Below are 23,433 nucleotides of genomic sequence, written 5' to 3'. Positions count from 1 at the left end.
ACCTCCAGCTTCTTTCCATTCCCCCTAGTCCTATCACTACCTCAGATCCTGAGAAGTCCCTCCCCAGCCTTCCTGTAGGCCCCCTTCAGATACTGGAAGGCCACAATGAGGTCACCTGGGAGCCTTCTCTTCTGCAGACTGAACAGCCCCAACTCCTTCAGTTTGTCCTCATAGGAGAGGTGCTCCAGCCATCTGATCATCCTCGTGGCCCTTCTCTGGACACATTCCAGCACCTCCACATCCCTCTTGTAATAGGGGCTCCAGAACTGAACGCAGTACTCCAGGTGGGGTCTCACCAGAGACCAGGTTAGATGAGGCCTTAAGCAACCCTGAGTGTCCCTGTCCTTGGCAGCAGGGTTGGAGCTAGATGATCTCAAGGTCCCTTCCAACCCTAACCATACTATGAATCTATGAATCTTTGACTTCATGCTTTGAGCGGCTGTGGTGGGTTGAAGTTTCCCCCCAGCATTAACAAGAACAGACCAACTCAGTTAGAAGCTGTATTTACAAGCAAAATCTACACTACAATGGAATGCAGTGAATATGTACAAAACACACAGGATTTACAATATTATACAGATATTTACAATTAGCAAACAACACAAAAACCCCATGGTCAAAGAGACCAGGAAAGCCAATCCACTGCTTCCCCACCCCCTGTCCCAAGAGAGAGAAGAGCTGAGGGAGAAGCAGTGAGTTAGACTTAGCCAAGGTCTTCCAAAGCACATAATCTCTCTGAGCGAAGCAAAACCAGCCGAGATCAGAGGAGAAGGGAAAATAGGAAGAATTGTTATGGTACAGCTCCGCTTATTCCAGATATTTACCCAATGAATTTGTTTAGAATAATCTTTTGTTTTCCTTTTTACACCTAATAGTGATTTATTTATATTTTTCTACTTTTCTGTTCAGAATCTGTAACTACTTTTTAAAGGCGTAGCCTAAAACCACCAACAGCAGCCTGAGGCTGAAAGGTGTCCCTGCTTATGGCAGGAGCGTTGGACTAGGTGATGGGCCCCATCCTCTTTAACATCTTTATTGATGATCTGGATGAGGGCATTGAGTCCATCAGCAGTAAATTTGCTGATGACAGCCAGCTGGGGGCAGAGGTTGATCTGCTGGAGGATAGAGAGGCTCTGCAGAGAGACCTCGACAGGCTGGACAGATGGGCAGAGTCCAACGGCATGAGATTGAACACATCCAAGTGCCGGGTTCTGCACATCGGCCACAACAACCCCATGAAGTGCTACAGGCTGGGGTCAGAGTGACTGGAGAGCGGCCAGATGGAGAGGGACCTGGGGGTCTGGTTGCTGGTAGGCTGAACATGAGCCTGCAGTGTGCCCAAGCATCCAGGAGGGCCAATGGCATCCTGGCCTGCATCAAGAACAGTGTGGCCAGCAGAAGCAGGGAGGTCATTCTGCCCCTGTACACTGCACTGGTTAGGCCACACCTCGAGTCCTGTGTCCAGTTCTAGGCCCCTCAGTTTAGGAAGGAGGTTGACTTGCTGGAGCGTGTCCAGAGAAGGGCAACAAAGTTGGTAAGGGGCTTGGAACACAAGCCCTATGAGGAGAGGCTGAGGGAGCTGGGGATGCTTAGCCTGGAAAAGAGGAGACTCAGGGGTGACCTTATTGCTGTCTACAACTACCTGAAGGGAGGTTGTAGACAGGCAGAGGTTGGTCTCTTCTCCCAGGCAGCCAGTACCAGAACAAGAGGACACAGTCTCAGGCTGCGCCAGGGGAGGTTCAGGCTGGAGGTCAGGAAGAAGTTTGTCACAGAGAGAGTGATTGCCCACTGGAATGGGCTGCCTGGGGAGGTGGTAGAATCACCATCACTGCAGGTGTTCAGGAGGAGTCTTGACAGGTGCTTGGTTGCATGGGTTAGTTGATTAGGTGGTGTTGGATGATAGGTTGCACACGATGATCTTGAAGGTCTCTTCCAACCTGGTCTATTATTCTATTCTATTCTATTCTATTCTATTCTATTCTATTCTATTCTATTCTATTCTATTCTATTCTATTCTATTCTATTCTATTCTCTTTAAGCTCCCTTCCAGCTCAACTCAGTCTTTGATTCTGTGACCAGTACATGCCATGTATGTTTACCTCACAGCAACATTTTGTACTAAAACACTATTTTCAACTGTAAACGTGCTATTTGAGGAACATAAATTTATTTTGGAAGGATTTTTAGGGATTTTCTTTGTAGTTGAAACTGAAATAATAAAATAAAACATTTTAGGTAAATTTGGATTGGAGAATTTAGCTTTTGAAAGCAAAACAAAGCAAGACATAAGACATATGGGCAGAGTCCAATGGGATGGCATTCAACAAGTCCAAGTGGCAAGTGCTGCACTTTGGCTACGGCAATCCCATGCAGAGCTACAGGCTGGGGTCAGAGTGGCTGAGAGCTGCCAAACAGAGAGGGACCTGGGGGTACTGACCCACAGCCGCCTGAATATGAGCCAGCAGTGTGCCCAGGTGGCCAAGAGGGCCAATGGCATCCTGGCCTGCATTAGGAATAGTGTGGCCAGCAGGAGCAGGGAAGTCATTGTGCCCCTGGACTCTGCTTTGGTTAGGCCGCACCTTGAGTCCTGTGTCCAGTTCTGGGCCTCTCAGTTTAAGAAGGACATCGAAACACTTGAAGGTGTCCAGAGAAGGGCAACAAGGCTGGGGAGAGGCCTTGAACACAAGCCCTATGAGGAGAGGCTGAGGGAGCTGGGATTGTTTAGCCTGGAGAAGAGGAGGTTCAGGGGTGACCTCATTGCCCTCTACAACTACCTGAAAGGTGGTTGTAGCCGGGAAGGGGTTGGTCTCTTCTCCCAGGTAACCAGCACCAGAACAAGGGGACACAGTCTCAAGCTGCACCGGGGGAGGTTTAGACTCGAGGTGAGGAGGAAGTTCTTCACCGAGCGAGTCATTCGTCATTGGAATGTGCTGCCCAGGGAGGTGGTGGAGTCACCGTCCCTGGAGGCGTTCAAGAGGAGATTGGACGTGGCACTTGGTGCCATGGTCTAGTCATGGGGTCTGTGTTGATAGGTTGGACTCGATGATCCTCAAGGTCCTTTCCAACCTAAGTTATACTGTGATACTGTGATACAGTCTCTTGGGGATTTTTATTTGGTTGGGCTTTGCAGCTTGCAGAAAGTAAGATTATTTCTGTTTCTTTTCCCTCCTCCCAGACCTCTTATCAGGCCACTTCCTAGCCAGCATATATTTGAGCACGTGCAGAAGAGACATCGTGTACTTTTTGTGTACGTTGGTGGTGAATCTCCTTTAAAGGTTGGAAGCTTAATTAAATGAAATGACTTCTTGTGCCTATTCACAGATATAGTTTAAAGCATCTTCTAAAAGGCTGAAGTGTGTGCTTGTAATAAATTCTCCTCTTTTTAAATGTTTGTTTAAGAGGTTTTGCAATCTTGTGTCATAACCATATTTCTTAATTGCTCTTTAAAGATAAGATATGGCACAGAACTTCCTTTTGAAGCACAGAAAAAGTTCAGAAGTTAAAAAGCATTATGTTTGTTTTTGCAGGAAAAATACATTGATGTTGCTTCAGAACTAATAGTTTATACATACTTTTTTTCTGCCTCAGAAAACGTGCTGCCTGAGGTAAGCTGCCTCAGTTCCTACTATTTCCACAGAGAAGCAATAGTTCTCCTCATGCCTGTAGTTTTACTGGTTTGATAGCAGAGAGATGGCTTTGATAAATTTCAGACAAATTTCAGACTAAGAAACATTGGATGTTTTTGTTTGTATGGGGAGAATATAAACTAAACTTTAGTCTGGCATTGCTTTCCCTTGTCCAAATTACTTGTTCAGTCATGTAAATAACATTGAGCAGAGCTCAATGTTAAGCTGCTCACAAAAGCAGATACTTGGACAAAAGTACAAGAGCTCTTGTTGATTCTGACAGCCCTTTCACTAATTAGTTTGGGGGTCTGTGACATGGACTACCACTGTTACAGTGATGATCAGAGAATAAGTTGTTTTTGCCACATGCAGTACAGCTGATCAAAACATTAGTCTGCTCAGGGATCAAATAATCCAATTTACTGGCTGCAGAATCCCCATGTGTATCTTACTGGTAACAAGGCAATTATTTACAGTTAGTCACAAGGATGGAAAAAATTGCTACTGCTATTATTGGCCTAAGAGTTGTTGCTGCCACGTTGAAGCAAAATCAAGTGAGGTTGTTTTTGGGTTTTTTTCCATTTGTTTTCATTTATTGTTGTCTCCAAGTGGGGCAGATAAAAGTCTACTCCAAGCCTGATAATGTATGACTTTGAAATTAGTTTAGGTGAGAGCTAGCATAATATGTTTTTTAGGCACCTACATTCTCCAATCTCATTAACTGGAAGTGGCTTCATTGTAAGTAGTGCATTGTTAGATTTCCAGAAGCCTTGTATCAAAAGCTACCTCAATTCAAGTATTGCCTTTTGCACTTGAGCCCCAGCTGAGCAAAAGTACTGTTCACTGGTGCAGTGGAAGGAGGCTAGAACCCTCTGAGATTCTTTGATCATGCTAATGTAAGCAGCAAGCAGTTTTTCACACCAAATAAATTTTCCCTCTAGTATCACTTAAATTGAAGTACTGATGATATGCAATATTTTATGGAGAGAAGCAAAAATGTTATGGAATCACTGATTGCTAGTTGTAACCAGGCTTTGGAAACAGTATCCACTGTTAGACTTTGTTTTGTCACCTTAGGTAATCTTGTTCCAAGTTTCAGGCATCTTTTGTCAGTCATAAGCTTTGTAAAGCATAAGCTGTATGTAGACAATTTGCCCTTCAAAGATACAAAACTGTGTTTTGGGTAAGTGAGAGAGTTCATTGTTACATTACAAAGCTACTGCTTTTACATTTGTTTCCAAGAGGGGTAATGCAGAATGATTGCAGGAGGCATGCCATTTGGAAAAGTGCTCATGATGCAGTCCTTTCTTAGCCATAAATGCTCTTAGAATTTTATCTTAGAATGGTAGCAAGCAGTTAGGAGCAGATGCAATATTTCTTCTGTAGAAGCTTACTGAAAACATAAAATCACAGAATGTTAGGGGTGGGATGGGACCTCCAGAGATTGAATCCAACCCTCAGGATCACCTAGGGCAGGCCACGCAGAAAAGCATCCAGACAGATTTGGGAAGTCTCCAGAGAAGGAGACTCCACAACCATCCTGGGCAGCCTGTTCAGTCAAGAAGTTTCTGCTCATGTTGAGGTGGAACCTCTTGTGTTCCAGCTTACACCCATTGTTCCTTGTCCTATTAGTGAGCATCATTGAAAAGAGCTTGACACCTTCCTCTTGACACCTATCTGTCAGGTATTTAGAGACCTTCATAAGATCCCCTCTGAGCCTTCTCTAGGCTAAACAGGCCCAGGGGAGTTGTTCAAGTCCCCTCATCATTCTTGTAGCTTTCCAGTGGACTCTACACCTTGTGTTGGGGTTTTTTTGAGCTTGTTGCTGACCATCCTGAATACCATGCTTAGGGTGGTAATACAGCCATTCATTGTTCTGTCTGCTTCAGTTAGAGCCATTTCCAACCCTTTGCTGAATCTATGTCTTTATATTGCCATCAGTCTGAACCATAGAAAATAGCCCAGATTTAGTGGGACATGTTGACAATGTCACTATTTTACTCTGCAATATTGACTGCCTATTAAGTAGAAGTAAGAGTATGACAGGTAGGCTGACAACAGCACAAATTGGAAGCAGAGAGCATGATTGATAAAAACCTCAAGTTATGGACTCCTATCTAAAGTTCTTGTCCAAACAATAAAATACTCTTCATGCCACTGAAGATACCAGTAAAAGTTCTGCTCTGCTAACACCTTGTGACACCTATCTCTGAAAAATACAGAATCACAGAATAGTAGAGGTAGAAGGGACCACTGAATATCACCTACTCCAACTCCCTGGCTAAACAAGGTTCACTAGAGCTGTGCATAATGACATCCACCTTTTAGATATTTATCTAAGCAGTGATAGCAGTGATAAGATCTCCAAATACATTTATGTTGTGTTACATTTTTAGATGTGGAGGCTGCTAAATTTACTTTAGTAAATAACAGAAAATAAATAAAGATAACAACAGAAAAGAAACAAGAAATTTAAATGTACTTTGATTTTCCTCATGGACTACATTTCCACATTTTAATATTGTTTGTTTCTTTAAAAACCTTTTAATCTTCCATGGACTAATTGAAACCACCTCTTTAGTATGTGACATTGCCTGAGTTGCCTGCTGTTGTGGTCTTCAAAGATGGAACTTACTTTGTTTATGATGGTAAGTAAAAGTGAATATGGGTTGAAGAGGTTTGAAGTATGTGTGGAAAAACTGGAGCAGTTGTAGGATCCTTTTTTTTTTTTATGAAGGTTATTTTGGGCTGCTGGGAAATTTCCCAATTTTTTGGTCAATAACAGCTTTTTCATAAAGGAGAAGAAAAAAAGAACTAATTAGTTCTTCAGAAGCAAAATGCATTTGAGAAGGGTTTGCTTTTAGCAATACTGAAGTAGAAGTGATGGTATTTTCTCTGTGTGTGTGGTGGGGAAAAAGCACACCTTTATAGTACTGAAATAAATGTAATTTCCCACTTTACAACAACAACAAAAATGAAGACATTTTCCTTGTTTTATTCATTTTTTTCAGAGTATGAAGATGGTGATTTGTCATCCTGGATAAACAGAGAAAGATTTCAAGGTTATCTTAACGTAGATGGCTTTACACTTTATGAACTTGGAGATACAGGTGAGATGCTGCTACCACTAAAGTCTTTGGCATCTCTTGTTCTTAGTGGTAGTGAAATTGAAGAGCACTAAGAATGAATTATTTTAAACCTCAAACATTGTTTAGAGTTAAAATCGATAGTGCAAATCTCTTTTTGATGTTGGTGAGGCCTGCGGTATTGAGCAGAGGCTTGAATAGAATAGAATAGAATAGAATAGAATAGAATAGAATAGAATAGAATAGAATAGAATAGAATAGAATAGAATAGAATAGAATAGAATAGAATAGAATAGACCAGGTTGGAAGAGACCTTCAAGATCGTCGCGTCCAACCTATCACCCAACACCACCTAATCAACTAACCCATGCAACCAAGCACCCTGTCAAGTCTCCTCCTGAACACCTCCAGTGACGGCGACTCCACCACCTCCCCGGGCAGTCCATGCCAATGGGCAATCACTCTCTCTGTGTAAAACGTCCTCCTGACCTCCAGCCTGAACTTCCCCTGGCGCAGCCTCAGACTGTGTCCTCTTGTTCTGGTGCTGGCTGCCTGGGAGAAGAGACCAACCTCTGCCTGTCTACAACCCCCCTTCAGGTAGTTGTAGAGAGTAATGAGGTCACCCCTGAGTCTCCTCCTCTCCAGGCTAAGCAGCCCCAGCTCCCGCAGTCTCTCCTCATAGGGCTTGTGTTCCAAGCCCCTCACTAACTTCGTTGCCCTTCATCCAAAGCCTACATTAGTCCTTTCCTCAACAAAAAAATTAGTATGTCTAATCCTGTAATACTCACACACAAACAAAATAGTAGTCTTTTAATTTAAGAGCATAAATTACATATTAACTCTTGGAGTACTGTAGGGAATTGGGAAGTATCAAGTACGGGTGGGTTTATGTCTTGTATCTAATGGATTCAGGTACCTTTAAAGTAGATCTGGTAAGGAAGAGAGGAGAGTATATACCAAAGGGGACCTGTTCTGAAATACTTCAGCTTTTCTCTAGTAAAAGGTTTTTGCAAGGCAAATGAAAACTTTGAACTTTGCAGCCAAGGCAAAGAAATGCTCTAAGTGTTGATTTTTCCAGGCCAGGATAGCGAATAGAATAGAATAGAATAGAATAGAATAGAATAGAATAGAATAGAATAGAATAGACCACACCAGACCAGACCAGACCAGGTTGGAAGAGACCTTCAAGATCATCGCATCCAACCCATCATCCAACACCACCTAATCAACTAAACCATGCAACCAAGCACCCTATAAAGTCTCCTCCTGAACACCTCCAATGATGGTGACTCCACCACCTCCCCAGGCAGCCCATTCCAATGGGCAATCACTGTCTGCAGTCTGCATTCCATTTCAAAAGAATGAAGTTTGTATTTAATGCAACATTAAGTTTTCAATTTTAAAGGTTCTGAAGCATCTAGGTGCTTAACATGTTCATGAAACTAATTTTGTTACTCCCTACATTTTAAAAATAGAAGGTGCAGTTACAAAACCTGTTAGGTTTTTGTCTTAACAATTACTCAGGTTACCTTTGTGACTTTAGTAAACAGAAGTCACCATTTATTTCTGAGAGCTTTATGTATAAATACACAGTATCTGTAATTTATCTACATGTTCTCATCCAATCTTAAAGGTAACTATCTTTTAGTGTATTCACTAGATAGTGTCTTAGAGTATGGAAGGAAATGGGGAAAAAGTGGGAAGGAGCAGGGCAGCGGGAGGCTGTTGCTGTTCACAAGAAAGCCTGGGAATGAATCAATATTCTTGCCCTCAAATCTCTTCAGTGTTACTTGAACAAAAGTGAGGTTCTCTTTTGGAGGGAAGTGCTTCCTGTAGTGTGGTGATGGGTAGGCATTGAGCAATAGAGTGGCTTGGTGGGGAGGGTTTTGAGCAAATCATGGCATCTGGAGTGACTTAAAACTCCTTGGCATTCTGGAGGCTTTAACTTGTCCAGCTGGTGACTACACTCTTAACAGTTCTGCTTTCCTAACAAGAACTGCTTCCTCTGGAGAATCTTTGACCAGCTTTCTAAACCTTTGGCTCACCTTAGGAGGCTTTTTTTTTTCCTTTTAATCAGAAAAACCTCACAAAGTGAATTCTGAAAAGATCAATGTGATCTGGTAGTTGCTCTTTAAGCAACTCTGACAAAGGTTTGTGAACTAAGTTTTTTCTGATGGAATAAATTCTGGGCTCTGCCAGTATATTTTCCTTGTTGTTTTTTTCCCCATAAGCATAATACTCCAAATTATCAATAGTGTGAAAAATAATGGTAACTGAATCCATACAATACTGATTCAATGTTCTAGAATCAGACTGTAATTGCTATTCTGTAATAAAGGTTTCCACAGCTTCTATTTTATGTATCTGCAAATTGACCAGGTAGCTGGGGCTTCAAGCAACCTGGTCTAGTTGCAGATGTTCCTGCCCATGGCAGAGAGGCTGGAATTAGCTAAGGTCCATTCCAACCCGTGCTGCCTGAGTAGAGAATTAACATTAACATGTTTTTTTTCCCTTCTAACTTCTTTCTAAAGATAGACTTTTCACAGAATGCTCATGGTGTGGCAGTGAGCCTCACTAGCTCTAAGAAAACAAAATTTCATCTAGAAGAGTCTATTTGGCATTGAGGTTGGTTTATGCTGAAAGCCAAGTCCTGTCTCTGGAGACAATCTCATCTTTTAGGTTGGAATATTTTCCATCTGAAAATGCATGTTTCTTTTTAAATGGTTTCAAGTATTTTATTCCTTATTTTAGGAAAACTTGTGGCTATTGCAGTCATTGATGATAAAAACTCTTCAGTGGAGCATACCAGGTACAGAATTGAGTATTGGTGACACTGGGGGGGAAGTTTGCTGGTATGACATAGAGATCTTGAAGTTTCTTAAATATGAAAAACTGTTAGGTTAAATAAATGGCTTTAACTTATGGGCGTTCTCTAACTTGTGAGTTCAGCCTGTGGCTCTCTTGTAGCACACTGCAAGTACAACAAGTGGTGGGAGCTCCTGTATTGCTCCTCTGCCATTTAGTAAGGAGGTCACAGGAGCAAACAGTGATTGCATAGCTTTCTAAAGCTGCTGTGTCACCTTTGAAACACAGACAAGAGCAATGGAGTTTTGATGACTTTGAGGCGAGCTTAGTAAGCTTAAACAAGTGACTGTCCTTCAGCTCACTTGCATTAAAAAAGCAAATTTAGTGATGCTTATATATTGGTTGTTTGGGGAACTTACATTAAGGAGGAGCATTTCAGTTGGGTTGGAGTTTGCAGAAGAGACTGAGAGGAAGGAGATCTTCCCCTGTCCCTTGCTGACTGCACACATAGAACATAGACTAAGAAAGGATTTTAAGTGTTGTGTATGCTCTTTTCCCAGACTACTTTGGATTTTCTTCAGAGTCACAGTGCTGCATTTTCTGGAGGCAGTAGATGGAGTGAAGCAGCCTGAGTGTCTGTGTTTGTCTCATATTGAGACTCTAGTAGATAGCCTTTCAACCCTTAGAAAGCAAGCAAGATGAACAAGGTGTTTCTTGTTAAAGCAGTAGGGAATCCTTGTTGCTGATGAGTTACTATGTGCTGCTTACTGGGGAAATATCAATGTTTACTGTTTGTGTTTTGAGAGAGAATATCCCAGTTTATCAGTGTAACTGTTTTTTTCCTCCAGACTAAAATCTATTATTCAGGAAGTTGCTAGAGATTATCGGGATAATTTTCACAGGTAGGCACACCATGGTACCATGATAAATTAACTCCTGCATTAACCTTCCTAAAACAGCACTAATTTTTGTTTTTTCATAGTATCATAGTATCATTCAGGGTTGGAAGGGACCACAAGGATCACCTAGTTCCAAACCCCTGCCATGGGCAGGGACACCCCACACTAGATCAGGCTGGCCAGAGCCTCATCCACCCTGGGCTTAAACACCTCCAGGGATGGGGGGGGCCCCAACCACCTCCCTGGACAACCCATTCCAGGGCTTCACCACTCTCAGGGTGAAGAACCTCCTCCTCACATCTAGCCTGAATCTCCCCACCTCCAGCTTCATTCCATTCCCCCTAGTCCTATCACTACCTGAGATCCTGAGAAGTCCTTCCCCAGCCTTCCTCTAGGCCCCCTTCAGATACTGGAAGGCCACAATTAGGTCACCTCGGAGCCTTCACTTCTCCAGACTGAACAGCCCCAACTCCTTCAGTCTGTCCTCATAGGAGAGGTGCTCCAGCCCTCTGATCATCCTTGTGGCCCTTCTCTGGACACCTTCCAGCACCTCCATATCCCTCTTGTAATAGGGGTTCCAGAACTGGACACAGTACTCCAGGTGGGGTCTCACCAGAGCTGAGTAGAGGGGGAGGATCACCTCCCTCGACCTGCTGGCCACACTTCTCCTGATGCAGCCCAGGATCTGATTGGCTTTGCGGGCTGCAAGTGCACATTGAGAGCTCATGTTGAGCTTTTTGTCCGCCAGCACCCCCAAGTCTCTCTCCTCAGGGCTGCTTTCCAGCCACTCACTGCCCAGCCTGTATTTGTGCCTGGGATTGCCTCCACCCAGATGCAGGACCCTGCACGTGCTCTTGTTGAACCTCATGAGGTTGGCTTGTACCCACCTCTCCAGCCTGTCAAGGTCCCTCTGGATGGCCTCCCTTCCCTCCAGCATGTCTGCTGCACCACACAGCTTGGTGTCATCAGCAAACTTGCTGAGGGTGCACTCAATGCCACTGTCCATGGCACCCACAAAGATGTTGAACAAGACAGGTCCCAGGACTGATCCCTGAGGGACTCCGCTTGTCCCTGGCCTCCACTGGGACATGGAGCCATTGACAGCCACTCTTTGGGTGCGGCCATCAAGCCAGTTCCTTATCCATCTAGTGGTCCACCCATCACACCCATGTGTCACCAGTTTGGAGACCAGGATGTGGTGCGGGACAGTTTCAAAGGCTTTGCTCAGGTCCAGGTAGACGACATCAGTTGCTCACCCCTCAGCTATTAATTTTGTCACCTGCTCATTTTTCCCTACATGAAAAATGTTACAGTGCCTGTTTATTCATATGCTGACCATTCCATTAACTGAAGTGTCTTTTGGGATGCTGACTGTCTTGTAGACTGTCTGTAGATTGCTGAAGATGTGCTTAGTTACAGGAAAAGTATTTAAGAAGAGCTTTTACTGAAAACCAGTATTCAATTTTCTTATCCATTGCTTCTCTTACAGGGATTTCCAGTTTGGCCATATGGATGGAAATGATTACATTAATAGTTTGCTAATGGAGTAAGTAAATCCTTGTTTGAATATTCTTTCTTCTGTTGTATTTGGTGTTAATTATATTTAATTGAAAACAATATTATGAAGAACTCCTGTCTTTCATGGGTTAAAAAAATAGCTTCCCAGTGTGTAACATAGTGAAAGTTTGTTAATTTAAACTGCATAATTGAAGTTTGGATTAGTGATAATACTGATTGACAAAGCTTATCTTTTAGGTTACTTTGTTAAATTAACTGCTCTATTAGAACTGCATGTTGTGTTTTCCTTTGTTAAACATACAGGGCATTAGGCAAATTACAAGTATGTAAATAAGGTAAGGGGCAATAGATATAAACTACAGCACAGGAGATTCCACCTCAACATTAGGAGGAGCTTCTTCACTGTGAGGGTCACAGAGCATTGGAACAGGCTGCCCAAAGAGGTTGTGGAGTCTCCTTCTCAGGAGACTCTCAAGACCCATCTGGATGTGTCCCTATGTGACCTGCACTAGATTCTATGGTCCTGCTCTGGCAGAGGGGTTGGACTTGATCTCTGGAGGTCCCTTCCAACCCCTAACATCCTGTGATCCTGGGATGGTTATGCATTTTTTATCATCAGTAAATTTGCTGATGACACCAAGGTGGGGGCAGGAATTGATCTGCTGGATGGTAGAGAGGCTCTGCAGAGAGACCTCGACAGGCTGGACAGATGGGCAGAGTCCAAGGGCATGAGATTGAACACATCCAAGTGCCAGGTTCTGCACGTTGGTCACAACAACCCCATGCAGAGCTACAGGCTGGGGTCAGAGTGGCTGGAGAGCAGCCAGGCAGAGAGGGACCTGGGCGTGCTGGTTGATGGTAGGCTGAACATGAGCCTGCAGTGTGCCCAGGTGGCCAGGAGGGCCAATGACATCCTGGCCTGCATCAGGAACAGTGTGGCCAGCAGGAGCAGGGAGGTCATTCTGCCCCTGTACACTGCACTGGTTAGGCCACACCTCAAGTCCTGTGTCCAGTTCTGGGCCCCTCAGTTTAGGAAGGAGGTTGACTTGCTGGAACGAGTCCAGAGAAGGGCAACAAAGTTGGTGAGGGGCTTGGAACACAGCCCTGTGAGGAGAGGCTGAGGGAGCTGGGGTTGCTTAGCCTGGAGAAGAGGAGACTTAGGGGAGACCTTATTGCTGTCTACAACTACCAGAAGGGAGGTTGTAGACAAGCAGAGGTTGGTCTCTTCTCCCAGGCAGCCAGCACCAGAACAAGAGGACACAGTCTGAGGCTGCGCCAGGGGAAGTTCAGGCTGGAGGTCAGGAGGAAGTTTTACACAGAGAGAGTGATTGCCCACTGGAATGGGCTGCCCAGGGAGGTGGTGGAATCGCCAGAGGTGTTGAGGAGGAGACTTGACAGGGTGCTTGGTGCCATGGGTTAGTTGATTAGGTGGTGTTGGATGATAGGTTGGACGCGATGATCTTGGAGGTCTCTTCCAACCTGGTCTGGTCTGGTCTGGTCTGGTCTGGTCTATTCTATTCTATTCTATTCTATTCTATTCTATTCTATTCTATTCTATTCTATCCTTATTTCTGGAGAGGCACATTTCATTCTTGATGCAGAGAAGCCGCATAAAATGAATGAAGGATGCTGGCTGCACTCAATACGTACAAGGTGCATTTTGAAATAGAAGACATTTGCCCTGAATGGGCATTGTCTAAAATTGTATAATTAGAGAGTTAATTTGCTTGGCATTTACATCTGACTTCTTGTTCTCTGGCCTTTTGAGTGAAGGAAGGGAAAGGCAGAGGTCAATATGCCAGCTCTGTAAGTTTTCCAAGCCCCTCTCTTGGCATTCAAAGCATGCACAAATCACATTTGTGCTCTTGAAGATTCTAGGAGCTTCACAGGGACTCAGGGGGCCTACAGGAAGGCTGGGGAGGGACTTCTCAGGATCTCAGGTAGTGATAGGACTAGGGGGAATGGAATGAAGCTGGAGGTGGGGAGATTCAGGCTAGATGTGAGGAGGAGGTTCTTCCCCATGAGAGTGGTGAAACCCTGGAATGGGTTGTCCAGGGAGGTGGTCAAGGCCCCGTCCCTGGATGTGTTTAAGACCAGGCTGGACGAGGCTCTGGCCAGGCTGATCTAGTGTGGGGTGTCCCTGCCCATGGCAGGGGTTTGGAACTAGATGATCCTTGTGGTCCCTTCCAACCCTGAATGATACTATGAAGATCTGAATTTCTGTGGCATGCCTGTCGATTAACACCTGAATACGATTAATCTAAAACCAGCTGTGTCTCAATTGAAGTTAAGTGATGTGATTGATCTAGTGCATTATAGCTGCCAAAAGTGAGACCTTCTTCACTTTGTTAATTGCTTCTCCTGTGCAAATTCTTATGTCTGATTGTCTGCTGAGATGTTTCTGCCTGTTTATCTGGCAGAAAAGTGTTTGCTTTTTTGGCTAGGCAAGTAGGAAATTGATGTTGCCGGTGCAACGGAACCCTCAAATGTCTTCTTGTTTATTTTACTGACTACCGGAACTGATGTGCAAAGAAGCAGAGAAGGGAGATGGGGGTCCCTGCGAGGAAAAAAAATAAGGGGAAGAAGACAGAACTGCCACTAGTCTCAAAATCTGTTCAATTGGATTGTTTAACTTAATCTGCAAAACGCCTGATTTTAGAATTTGCAATACATGGAGAATTGTTGTTGAAGTGTTCGCAAAATTCTTTTCTAAACGACGGTATAAGTCTCCCGCAGAAGGGGAGAGCAGCAAGATATGTTCAGTGTTCTAAGTGGTTGCTCTTCACGTGGCTGCTTGCCTAGTCCCACCGCAAGTGCTTTAAGTTGGCCATTAGATGGCAGCAAGTGCAAATAGCAAAAGCCACCTGAACCAGGAAAAATCTGTCACTGGAGACTTTTTTCCTTAGCTGCACATAGCAATGAATTCTGTTTCTTCACAAAGGACAAAATATTGTAGGATTTGTTGACGTAGAAGTAGTAATTCCTGATAGAAGTACACTTGTGATCTTGACTAACTCCTGTAGTAGACATTACAATTTATCTGTTTCTACACGTCAAAGTACCCTTGTGCTGATGAACTTCTTCCTAAGATCCAGTCTAACCCTCCTTTCCCTCAGATTCAAGCCCTTCCGCCCTGTCCTGTCACTAGACACCATAATGAAAAATCCCTCTGCAGCCTTCCTGCAGGTTCCCTTCAGGTATTGAGAGATAGCTATAAGGTCTCCCTGGTGTCTTCTCTTCAGGCTGAATAACCTCGGCTCCCTCAGCCTATCCTCATAGCAGAGGTGTTCCAGCCCTTACATCACCCTCATGGTCCTCCTCTGGGCTGGTTCCAACAGTTCCAGATCCTTCAGTTAGACTGTGGCTGTGTGGGATTGAGTTTTTGGATTGTGATTTTTGCCTTTGCATACTAAAACACTACATGTGTTATCTTAATAGTACATAGTTTCATATGCAAGGTTATTAGAGTAAACCTTTATTAGAATAAACCAAACCAGGTTGGAAGAGACCTTCAAGATCATCGTGTCCAACCCATCAACCAATCCAACCCACCCAAACAGCTAACCCATGGCACCAAGCACCCCAGCAAGTCTCCTCCTGAACACCTCCAACGACGGCGACTCCATCACCTCCCTGGGCAGCCCATTCCAATGGGCAATCACTCTTTCTGTATAGAACTTCTTCCTAAGATCCAACCTGAACCTCCCCTGGCACAGCCTGAGACTGTGTCCTCTTGTTCTGGTACTGGCTGCCTGGGTGAAGAGACCAACATCTGCCTGTCTACAACCTCTTACTAATCTCTCTTACAACCTCTTACTAATGGGGAAGTCATAAGGTGCCAGTGGGTATGTGAAACGCAGTAAGCTTCAATAGTGTCACTGGCACAGAGGTGAAGGAAAAAAATATTAATGAGAAACGTTTTTGTATCGTTCAAGTGATTCTTTCCCCCTTCCCTCTTGCCTTTAAGGAAGTACTGTAAGAAACACACAGAGTGAAGCTTAATGAATGCCTTTTAAAATTATGTAGGAGGTCTTTGCAATGTTTTACACTGTTGTTCTTCAAATGTGTAACGCATCTGCTTTCTGTTTCCAGTGAGGTGACAATCCCTACTGTCGTTGTCTTGAATACCTCCAATCAGCAGTATTTTCTACCAGACAGACATATCGAGAACACAAAAGACATGGTTAAGTTCATTAACAATATCTTGGATGGTACTGCTGAAGTAAGTCTTTGTTGTGGCTTTGAAGTATGTTGGTTGATGGGTTGTGTTTGTTTTTTTCTTAGATGTGGTTACTGGTATGCCATGTGATTTATCTTCCTGTCTTGCCTGTCTTCCTGTGTTGTGTGCTGTCAGTGAATATGTCATGATGAATTCTTGCCATTCCTTGCTGTTCTGGCTGTGGAACCTCAGTTATCGAATGGGTTTGGTTGGAAGGGACCCCCAAAGGTCATCTAGTCCAACCCCCCTGCAGTGATCCTCAACTAGATCAGGTGTTCAGAGCCTTGTCAAGCCTGACCTTCAATATCTCTAGGGATGGGACCTCAACTACCTCCCTGGGAAACCTATAGAAAGCCAAATTCTTTTTGGTGGTGTTGTTTAAAGCATGTTAGCTGACTTCTTGATCTTCCTTTTACTGGTGTCACCAGTAAACAAAGCTTCTTATTCATAGAATTGTAGAATAGTCTAGGTTGGAAGAGATGTCTAAAGGTCATCTAGTCCAGCCCCTTCTGCAGTAAGCAGGGATATCCTCAACTAGATCAGGTTGGCCAGAGCCTGGTTTGCTTTAAATGCCTTGTTTAAAATAGTCTTTCTAGTACATAATTGAACTGTACCCTTTCTTTGGGTAAGTTAATTAATAGAGTAATAAATTAATAAATCTGGTAGCTTGATGATTTAAAAACCAGTGGTAGACTTGCTTTTCAGACAGACACAGGCTTACCACTGTTTCTGCTGTAAAACTAAAAAGGAGCTGGCTTCTGTTTAACCAACAAAGTCAGTAAATCCACCTGGAATTGTTCACTCAGGTAGGTGTTTTATAATGTTGGCAAAACAAACTCACGCTCCCTTATTTCCTCAGTGTGCTGTAAGTTTGACAGGAGACTATGTTGTGTGGATGGGGGAAGTGATTATGAATCAGGAGTGGCAGCCTTCAAATGTGCTGGTAGCCAAGTAATAGGATGCAGAATTTCTAGACTACAGTGAAATTTCTGAGATATGAAACGCTGCCCCCCACCCTCCTTGGCAAGTGTTGGATTATTCACCATGACATTCTTGGTATTTTCTGTAAGGTAAATATAGGTAGCTCTTTGTGAGTCTATTTCATCTTTGTAACCTCTTTTGTGTGTGTGTAATTTGAGGAGACTTGGTCAGGGTCAAATGCTGCTCATTTCAGTTCCAAAATGTAGATGGCAGCTCGAGACAAGTGGTTATTTTGAGGACTGCTACATTAGGTGGCAATGCAGGTCTAGGCTATCATTGCCTGTCACAAGTTTTCTTTGTTACACCTTCATATATTCTTCTTTCTTGGTTCTTAGATTGTTCTGGTTGCTTCTGTCATAGTCCATAACTAGATGTGCATCATCTGCAGGGGAGTTTAGAAGGTCTATGCAATTTCATTGTTCTTAAGTCAGGATAGTTGGTAGATTTTACCGCCTGTTCCTCTGTGGTCTGAGAGTGGAGAGCCATTTAGCCAGCTTGCTGTTTAGTTTTCTTTAATGGTTTCAAACAATTGTGAGATAGTTTTGCATGAGACTGTTGAAATGCTTATCCTTACTTGAGAAATTGGGAGTGTCTGGGCAGCATGAAATGCAAGAATAATTGCTTTTCATTTCCTTCTAAAGGGACTTAAAGTTGCAAGGTCTGAAGAATGAACTGTTGGAATCATAAATGAAAAGTGTCAGCAGTTTTGACATGGTTCCATTTGAAATTGCAGGCACAGGGTGGGGATGGACTCCTGCAGCGAATCAAGAGAGTAATCTATGATGCAAAGTCTACTGTAATGGTAAAGTTTTATTCAATTAGATGATACTCTTGTCAATCAAGCTGTATTTACTTGCAAAGGCTTTAAGAAATACATTGATGCAAGTTTGTTTACATTATGCATAGAGCGTACGTGTTATAACTATATATGAGTAGGTTTAAGCTAAATGAACTTCAATAATATGTTCCATAGTGCTAATTATTCAACATACATAAATTTCTCCCTTTATTTTTTTGTTTCACTCTTTTCTGTGTTAGTCTGACATATTTGAAGGGGTGGAATAATGCAAATTCACCGTCTCATCCTTGACTCTTCTTGCCATCGTTTCCCACGTTCTTTCATGTTCTGAGCAATGTTATGGTTTCAGTCTAATTGCAGCATAAGAGGGTTAAATATTACAATTAGTGTTGTTTCCAAGCAAATACTTTTATCATCTTTCTTACAGGTTAATTGTGCTTAACAGAATTTTGTTGGGAAGAGGTACACAAATTCATTTCTTCACTTCTCCGACACAAGCAAAGCAAAACCTCTGCTGTGAATTTGAATTGAAACTCAAATATTTCTCTATGAGAGCACAACATTTAGCCTTCAGTTTCTGAAAACAAAAGTCATAGAATCATAAAATGTTACAGGTTTAAGGGACCTTTGGAGATCATCTAGTGCAACTGCTCTGACAAAGCAGGATCACCTAGGGCTGGTCAAGCTGGAATGCATTCATATGGGTCTTGAAAGTCTCTATAGGAGACTCCACAGCCTCTCTGGGCAGCCTGTTCCAGGTCTCTGTCACCCTCGTAGTAAAAGAGTTTCTCCTCACGTTGAGGTGGAACCCCCTGTGTTCTACCTTATACCCACTGTTCCTTGTCCTATTACTGGGCATCACTGAAAAGAGCCTGGCACCTTCATCTTGACACCCACCCCTCAGACATTTAGAGACATTCATAAGATCCCCTCTCAGCCTTCTCTTCTCCAGACTAAACAGCCCCAGGTCTCTCAGTCTTTTTTTTGCAGGAGAGTTGTTCAAATCCCTTCATCATCCTTGTACCTTTCCAGTGGACTGTTCTCCTGTCTCTTGAACTGGGGAGCCCCAAACTGGATACAATATCGGGGGTGCTGTCTCAGTAGGGAGAGTAGATGGGAAGGAGGACCTCTCGCTTTTCTTGATGCACCCCAGGATGCCATTGGCCTTCTTGGCCACAAGGGCACAGTACTGTTCCATGGATAACTTGCTGTCTGCTACAACTCTAAGGTCTTTCTCTGTGGAGCTGCCTTCCAGCAGGATGACCCCTAGTTCTTCTTCCTATGCCATTAAACTACTCTTCAGTGGGAAGCTGATAACAGCGTGTTTCTGCAGATCCCTTTTCGCTCAGACTAAGTTTTGACACCGAGGCACAAATAAAAGATGGAACTGCTTACTTCAAAGTGTTATTTTAACAGAACAGTTAGTCCTAAAGCTTAAAAAAAACCCATTAATTGGATACATTTAGTATCCAACAAATTAATTGTCATGTTGACATTTAACTATTCCAATGCCACATTGTCCCCTCCAAAAACCTGAGGATGCTTCTGAATAAATACACAGAGTAATAAGAGCAGTACTGTGGTAATTTTATGTATTCACTCAAAAGTGTTTTGTTACTTCACATTTTGTGTTTCCACAGTCCGTGTTCAAGAGTTCACCACTTCTGGGATGCTTTCTCTTCGGGTTGCCCCTGGGGGTGATCAGCATCATGTGTTATGGAATCTGCACAGCTGATCCGGATGGAGGGGTAGATGAGAATGAGACAGCTAAAAAGGAGAGCAGCGATCGGGAGCTCACAGACGAAGGCACTGAGGAGGAACAAGAAGAAGGAAAGAGTGGAAGAGACACAGAACTTTCAGATGATGAGCTTCAACAGAAAGACCTCATGGAAAAGAAAAAAGACTAACTTGTTTAGCACAAGCATTCTCTAGGATTTCCAAAAACACTTATTTATTGGAGGTAGCCATTTGTTGAGGATCATCATAAAAAAGGACCTTTCTGTTTGCGTTACGGTAGTTTTGGCTTGCATGTAATTCCCTTTTTATCAGAAATTGACAGGGGGAAAAACAAAACCAAACCCATGGATGTTCTCTTAATTGTCTTTAATAGATAAGCTAAGAGCAATTTTAACTGAAGACCTTTGCAGGTACAGTTCTTTTTTGAAGAGTTTTGAATTGGTCATTTATTTCCAGAACAGCAAGATGAAGGTAATGTCACTTGACCTTAGTGTAAGTGATGAGCTACTATTCATACAGCTCAGCTAAACACACCGTCACACAAAAGTAAGGCTGAAAACTAAGAGATTAAGAGAGATCTGAAAAGTCTCACACAGCCTGATAGCTAAAGACAATTTAGTTTCCCAAGAAGTCACATTATTTTGAAACAAAAACCAAGTAACTCACCCAAACGTTTCTATTATCTGAAGTTTAGTGTAAATTATTATGAATTAGAGAACTCTTTTACGAGATAATATAATTAGTGACAGCTGGGAATGTTTACTTGATGTAAGATCAGGGAGTTGTATTCTAAAATGTTTCTTTAGCAGCTAAAAATATTGGGAGACTACATTGTAAACCTTGTAGAGCACGATGGCCTGTTAAATTGTTTTGCAAGTGCTTATACAAACTTACAGTGCTGTAATGGATTAACCTTCTGTTTAACACAGAAGTGAGGGAAAGCAACACACACAAAAACCCCTCTGGGTTGAGTTAAGGGGTTGAGATAAAAATAGTTTAATATAAAATGAGATAAAGTGCACAGTGACCTTAGCCTGCTTGCAGAAAGCAGCAGCAGCAGAAGTGAGCGACCTCCCACCCACCCCGTGTGACCCAGCAGAAAAAGCCACTGCCCCAAAGCCAGAAACCAGATGCAGCACCTGAAAGAGGAGGCATCTCATGTTCCAATCAAACTTCAAGCCCCATAATACTTTGCTCCAGCCAGCACTTTTCATTTTGAAGCTGGTATGATGGCAGTGTGGGGTTGAATAGTGACAGCAGATTCAACTTAACCCATGACAAGTGAACAGTTTCCTGAATCTGCAGGAGAGCTTGATAAAGATGTGACTAGAAGCAGCCTCTGGCTATTCTGCCTAACTGTAATGATAAGCTCTCTGAATGGGGTAAACTTGTTTTACAGTCTTCAGGTTGTTAGGGATCTTCAAGGTAGCTGGTGGTGAGACTTCTCTTTGAGACTGTTACCCGCTCTGAAGGAGGGAGTTAATGGAGCAGAATAAGAACATTCATAGAGATTGGTCAGTGAAATGCATTTTTGTTACCTTTTTAATCATTTGAATCACTTTTAATACAATCCTGTGACTGAGAAACGGACTCATTTGTGTCCAGGGTTAAAATCTTCAAGGATAAGCAGTGCCAAGCCTGTCAATTTATTTGGACTGTAGCAATTTGGACTTGGTGCTGAGAGTTAAAATGTAGGACTGTTAAGGCAGTAATATGTTTTTTGATTTGTCTCTTTCCCTCCAGCTTTAATTTTGGCTCAGGCTGGAAACAAGCAGCTTTTGACTTAGAAAAACTGAGGTCAATGGAACACCTCTGTTCCTTCTTATGGTATTTAGTAAAAAGATCTGAATTTTGCTTCACTGCTGAGAACTGTTTCAATTATGAGCCTTCATTTTTTGGTTATTTTTGTCAGTGTTTGTTTATAAACAGTAGTACCTAAGAAACCTTCTGAGCTATGGACCAGAATATGCTAAATACTGTGCAAGAAGCAGATCACAGTGTGATCTGTTCAAACAGTAACACTTAACTGTTAGGCTTAGGAGGAGAGCATGTGTCTTAGTCACTTCTGAGATGTAGTATCAATCAGGGGTGTACTGAACTGCTGAAAATGAAACATGATGCTGTACTGCCATTTTCACCAAATCCTTCCCCTAGCTTTATTCAGTGAGACACAGGGAGAGGAAAAGCGTACAGGTCATAGAGTGGGTGTCAGAAGTGATGTGAAATTAAAGGGGTTTGCAGTGGTCATGCAAGTAATTTAGCAAGTTGTCTGAGAGACTCTGGCATTTTAGTTTTTATTTCGGTCTCTAAAGGTTTCTTAAAGCAACTTCACTGTAATAATTTTAAATTCATGGAATAATTCTGCTTTTTTTTTAAGTCAAGTGTAAGCCTTCTGGTTTTGGCTTTTGTTTTTGTTGTTTTCTGTAATAAAAACATTTAAAAGGGTTTGTTTCCTATGCTTAATTTACACTGTGTTAAGCTTGGGTGTTATAGCTTGTGTTGGAGGCCACATTTCCTGGGAGAGTCATTGTGAGCTTACTTCAGGCCCCAAGTAACCATGTACAGAAAGGCTCCTTGCTGGTAGCTCTTCTAAAGAAAAGTGAATTTATTCTGTTCAGTACCTTTTCAGCAATATTTTGAAAATACTCTCCAGGTGCAGAAGTTGATATTTATTTGTCTCTTGGTGAGTCTCACAGCTTCACAGATTGCACTGGGTTGGAAAGGACCCTCCAGGTCATCTTGTCCAACCCCCCTGCGGTCAGCAGGAACACCTCCAACTAGACCAGGCTGAACAGGGCCACAGCAAGTCTGATCTTGAATGCCTCCAGGAATGGGGTCTCAACCACATCCCTGGACAACCTGTTCCAGGATTTCACACTCATTGTGCACACACATTGTGCACAACTTCCCCCTGATATCCAACCTAAATCTCCCCCATTTTCAAACCTTTGCCCCTCATCCTGCCTCTACAAGTCCTTCTAAGCAGTCCTCCCCCAGCCTTCCTGCAGGTCCCCTTCAGATACTGAAATGTAGGTATAAAGTCTCTCCAGAGCCTTCTCTTCTCCAGGCTGAACAGCCCCAATTCCCCCAGACTGTCTTCATAACAGAGGTGCTGCAGCCCTCTGATCATCCTTGTGGCCCTTCTCTGGACCTGCTCCATCAGGTCCATGCCTCCCTTGTATTGAGGGCCCCAGAGCTGGACAGAGTATTCCAGGTGAGGTCTCACCAGAGCAGAATCACATCTTGACCTGCTGGCCATGCTTCTTTTGGTGCAGGATGCCATTGGCCTTCTGTGTTTCAAGTGCACATTGCTGGCTCCTGTCCAGCTTCTCATGCACCAGCACCCCCCCAAGTCTTTCCTATGGATACAGCCTGGGCTAAACCAGTAATGAGATTGTCATTAATCATAGTTAAAGTAGTGGTAAACTTGTAGAGCAATAATGTAGTGTGTAATTAGAAGAGATAATTGCCTGTGCCCTGGTATGTCTGGGGATGTTTTTACATGCTTGGTATTAGAATGCTTCCAGCTTCTGCAAAGTCCAACATGGAGTATGAATTAACAACATAGTTTTGATTATGGTGCTGTTGATGTTGGCAGCAGAGTTTGGCTGACCTTAGGTTTTAGAAAAGCTTGATTTGATCCTTGGGGTTGGGTTTTTGTAGGTCGGAGAGTCCTTTTATCACAGCGCCCCCTTGTGGGGTTTTTGAGTATTTGAAAAAATAACAGTTTCCCTTTTTTGGGGAGGGGTGGCTTGGGGCGTTA

The 23,433-nt window shown here is 43.1% G+C and overlaps 1 protein-coding gene across 1 annotated transcript in view; it reads left to right on the top strand.

The window, feature by feature from the left end:
• Positions 1-22,115, top strand: part of TMX3 (thioredoxin related transmembrane protein 3) — a 33,397-nt gene extending 11,282 nt beyond the window's left edge. The window contains exons 7-16 of the mRNA XM_068147685.1: positions 3,176-3,275; positions 3,528-3,605; positions 6,208-6,274; positions 6,638-6,736; positions 9,464-9,521; positions 10,366-10,419; positions 11,906-11,962; positions 16,027-16,156; positions 17,868-17,936; positions 19,574-22,115. Coding sequence (XP_068003786.1) covers positions 3,176-3,275; positions 3,528-3,605; positions 6,208-6,274; positions 6,638-6,736; positions 9,464-9,521; positions 10,366-10,419; positions 11,906-11,962; positions 16,027-16,156; positions 17,868-17,936; positions 19,574-19,840 — 979 coding nt within the window. The 3' untranslated portion in view covers positions 19,841-22,115. The remainder of the gene's footprint in view (positions 1-3,175; positions 3,276-3,527; positions 3,606-6,207; positions 6,275-6,637; positions 6,737-9,463; positions 9,522-10,365; positions 10,420-11,905; positions 11,963-16,026; positions 16,157-17,867; positions 17,937-19,573) is intronic.
• The last annotated feature ends 1,318 nt before the right edge of the window (positions 22,116-23,433 follow it).

The sequence above is a fragment of the Melanerpes formicivorus genome, unplaced genomic scaffold (assembly GCF_026170545.1).
Source record: "Melanerpes formicivorus ecotype bairdi unplaced genomic scaffold, bMelFor1.0.p_v2 SCAF_15, whole genome shotgun sequence".
Taxonomy (NCBI): Eukaryota; Metazoa; Chordata; class Aves; order Piciformes; family Picidae; genus Melanerpes; species Melanerpes formicivorus.
The sequence above is the reverse complement of the archived record's forward strand: the minus strand, read 5'-3'. Positions and strand labels throughout refer to the sequence as shown.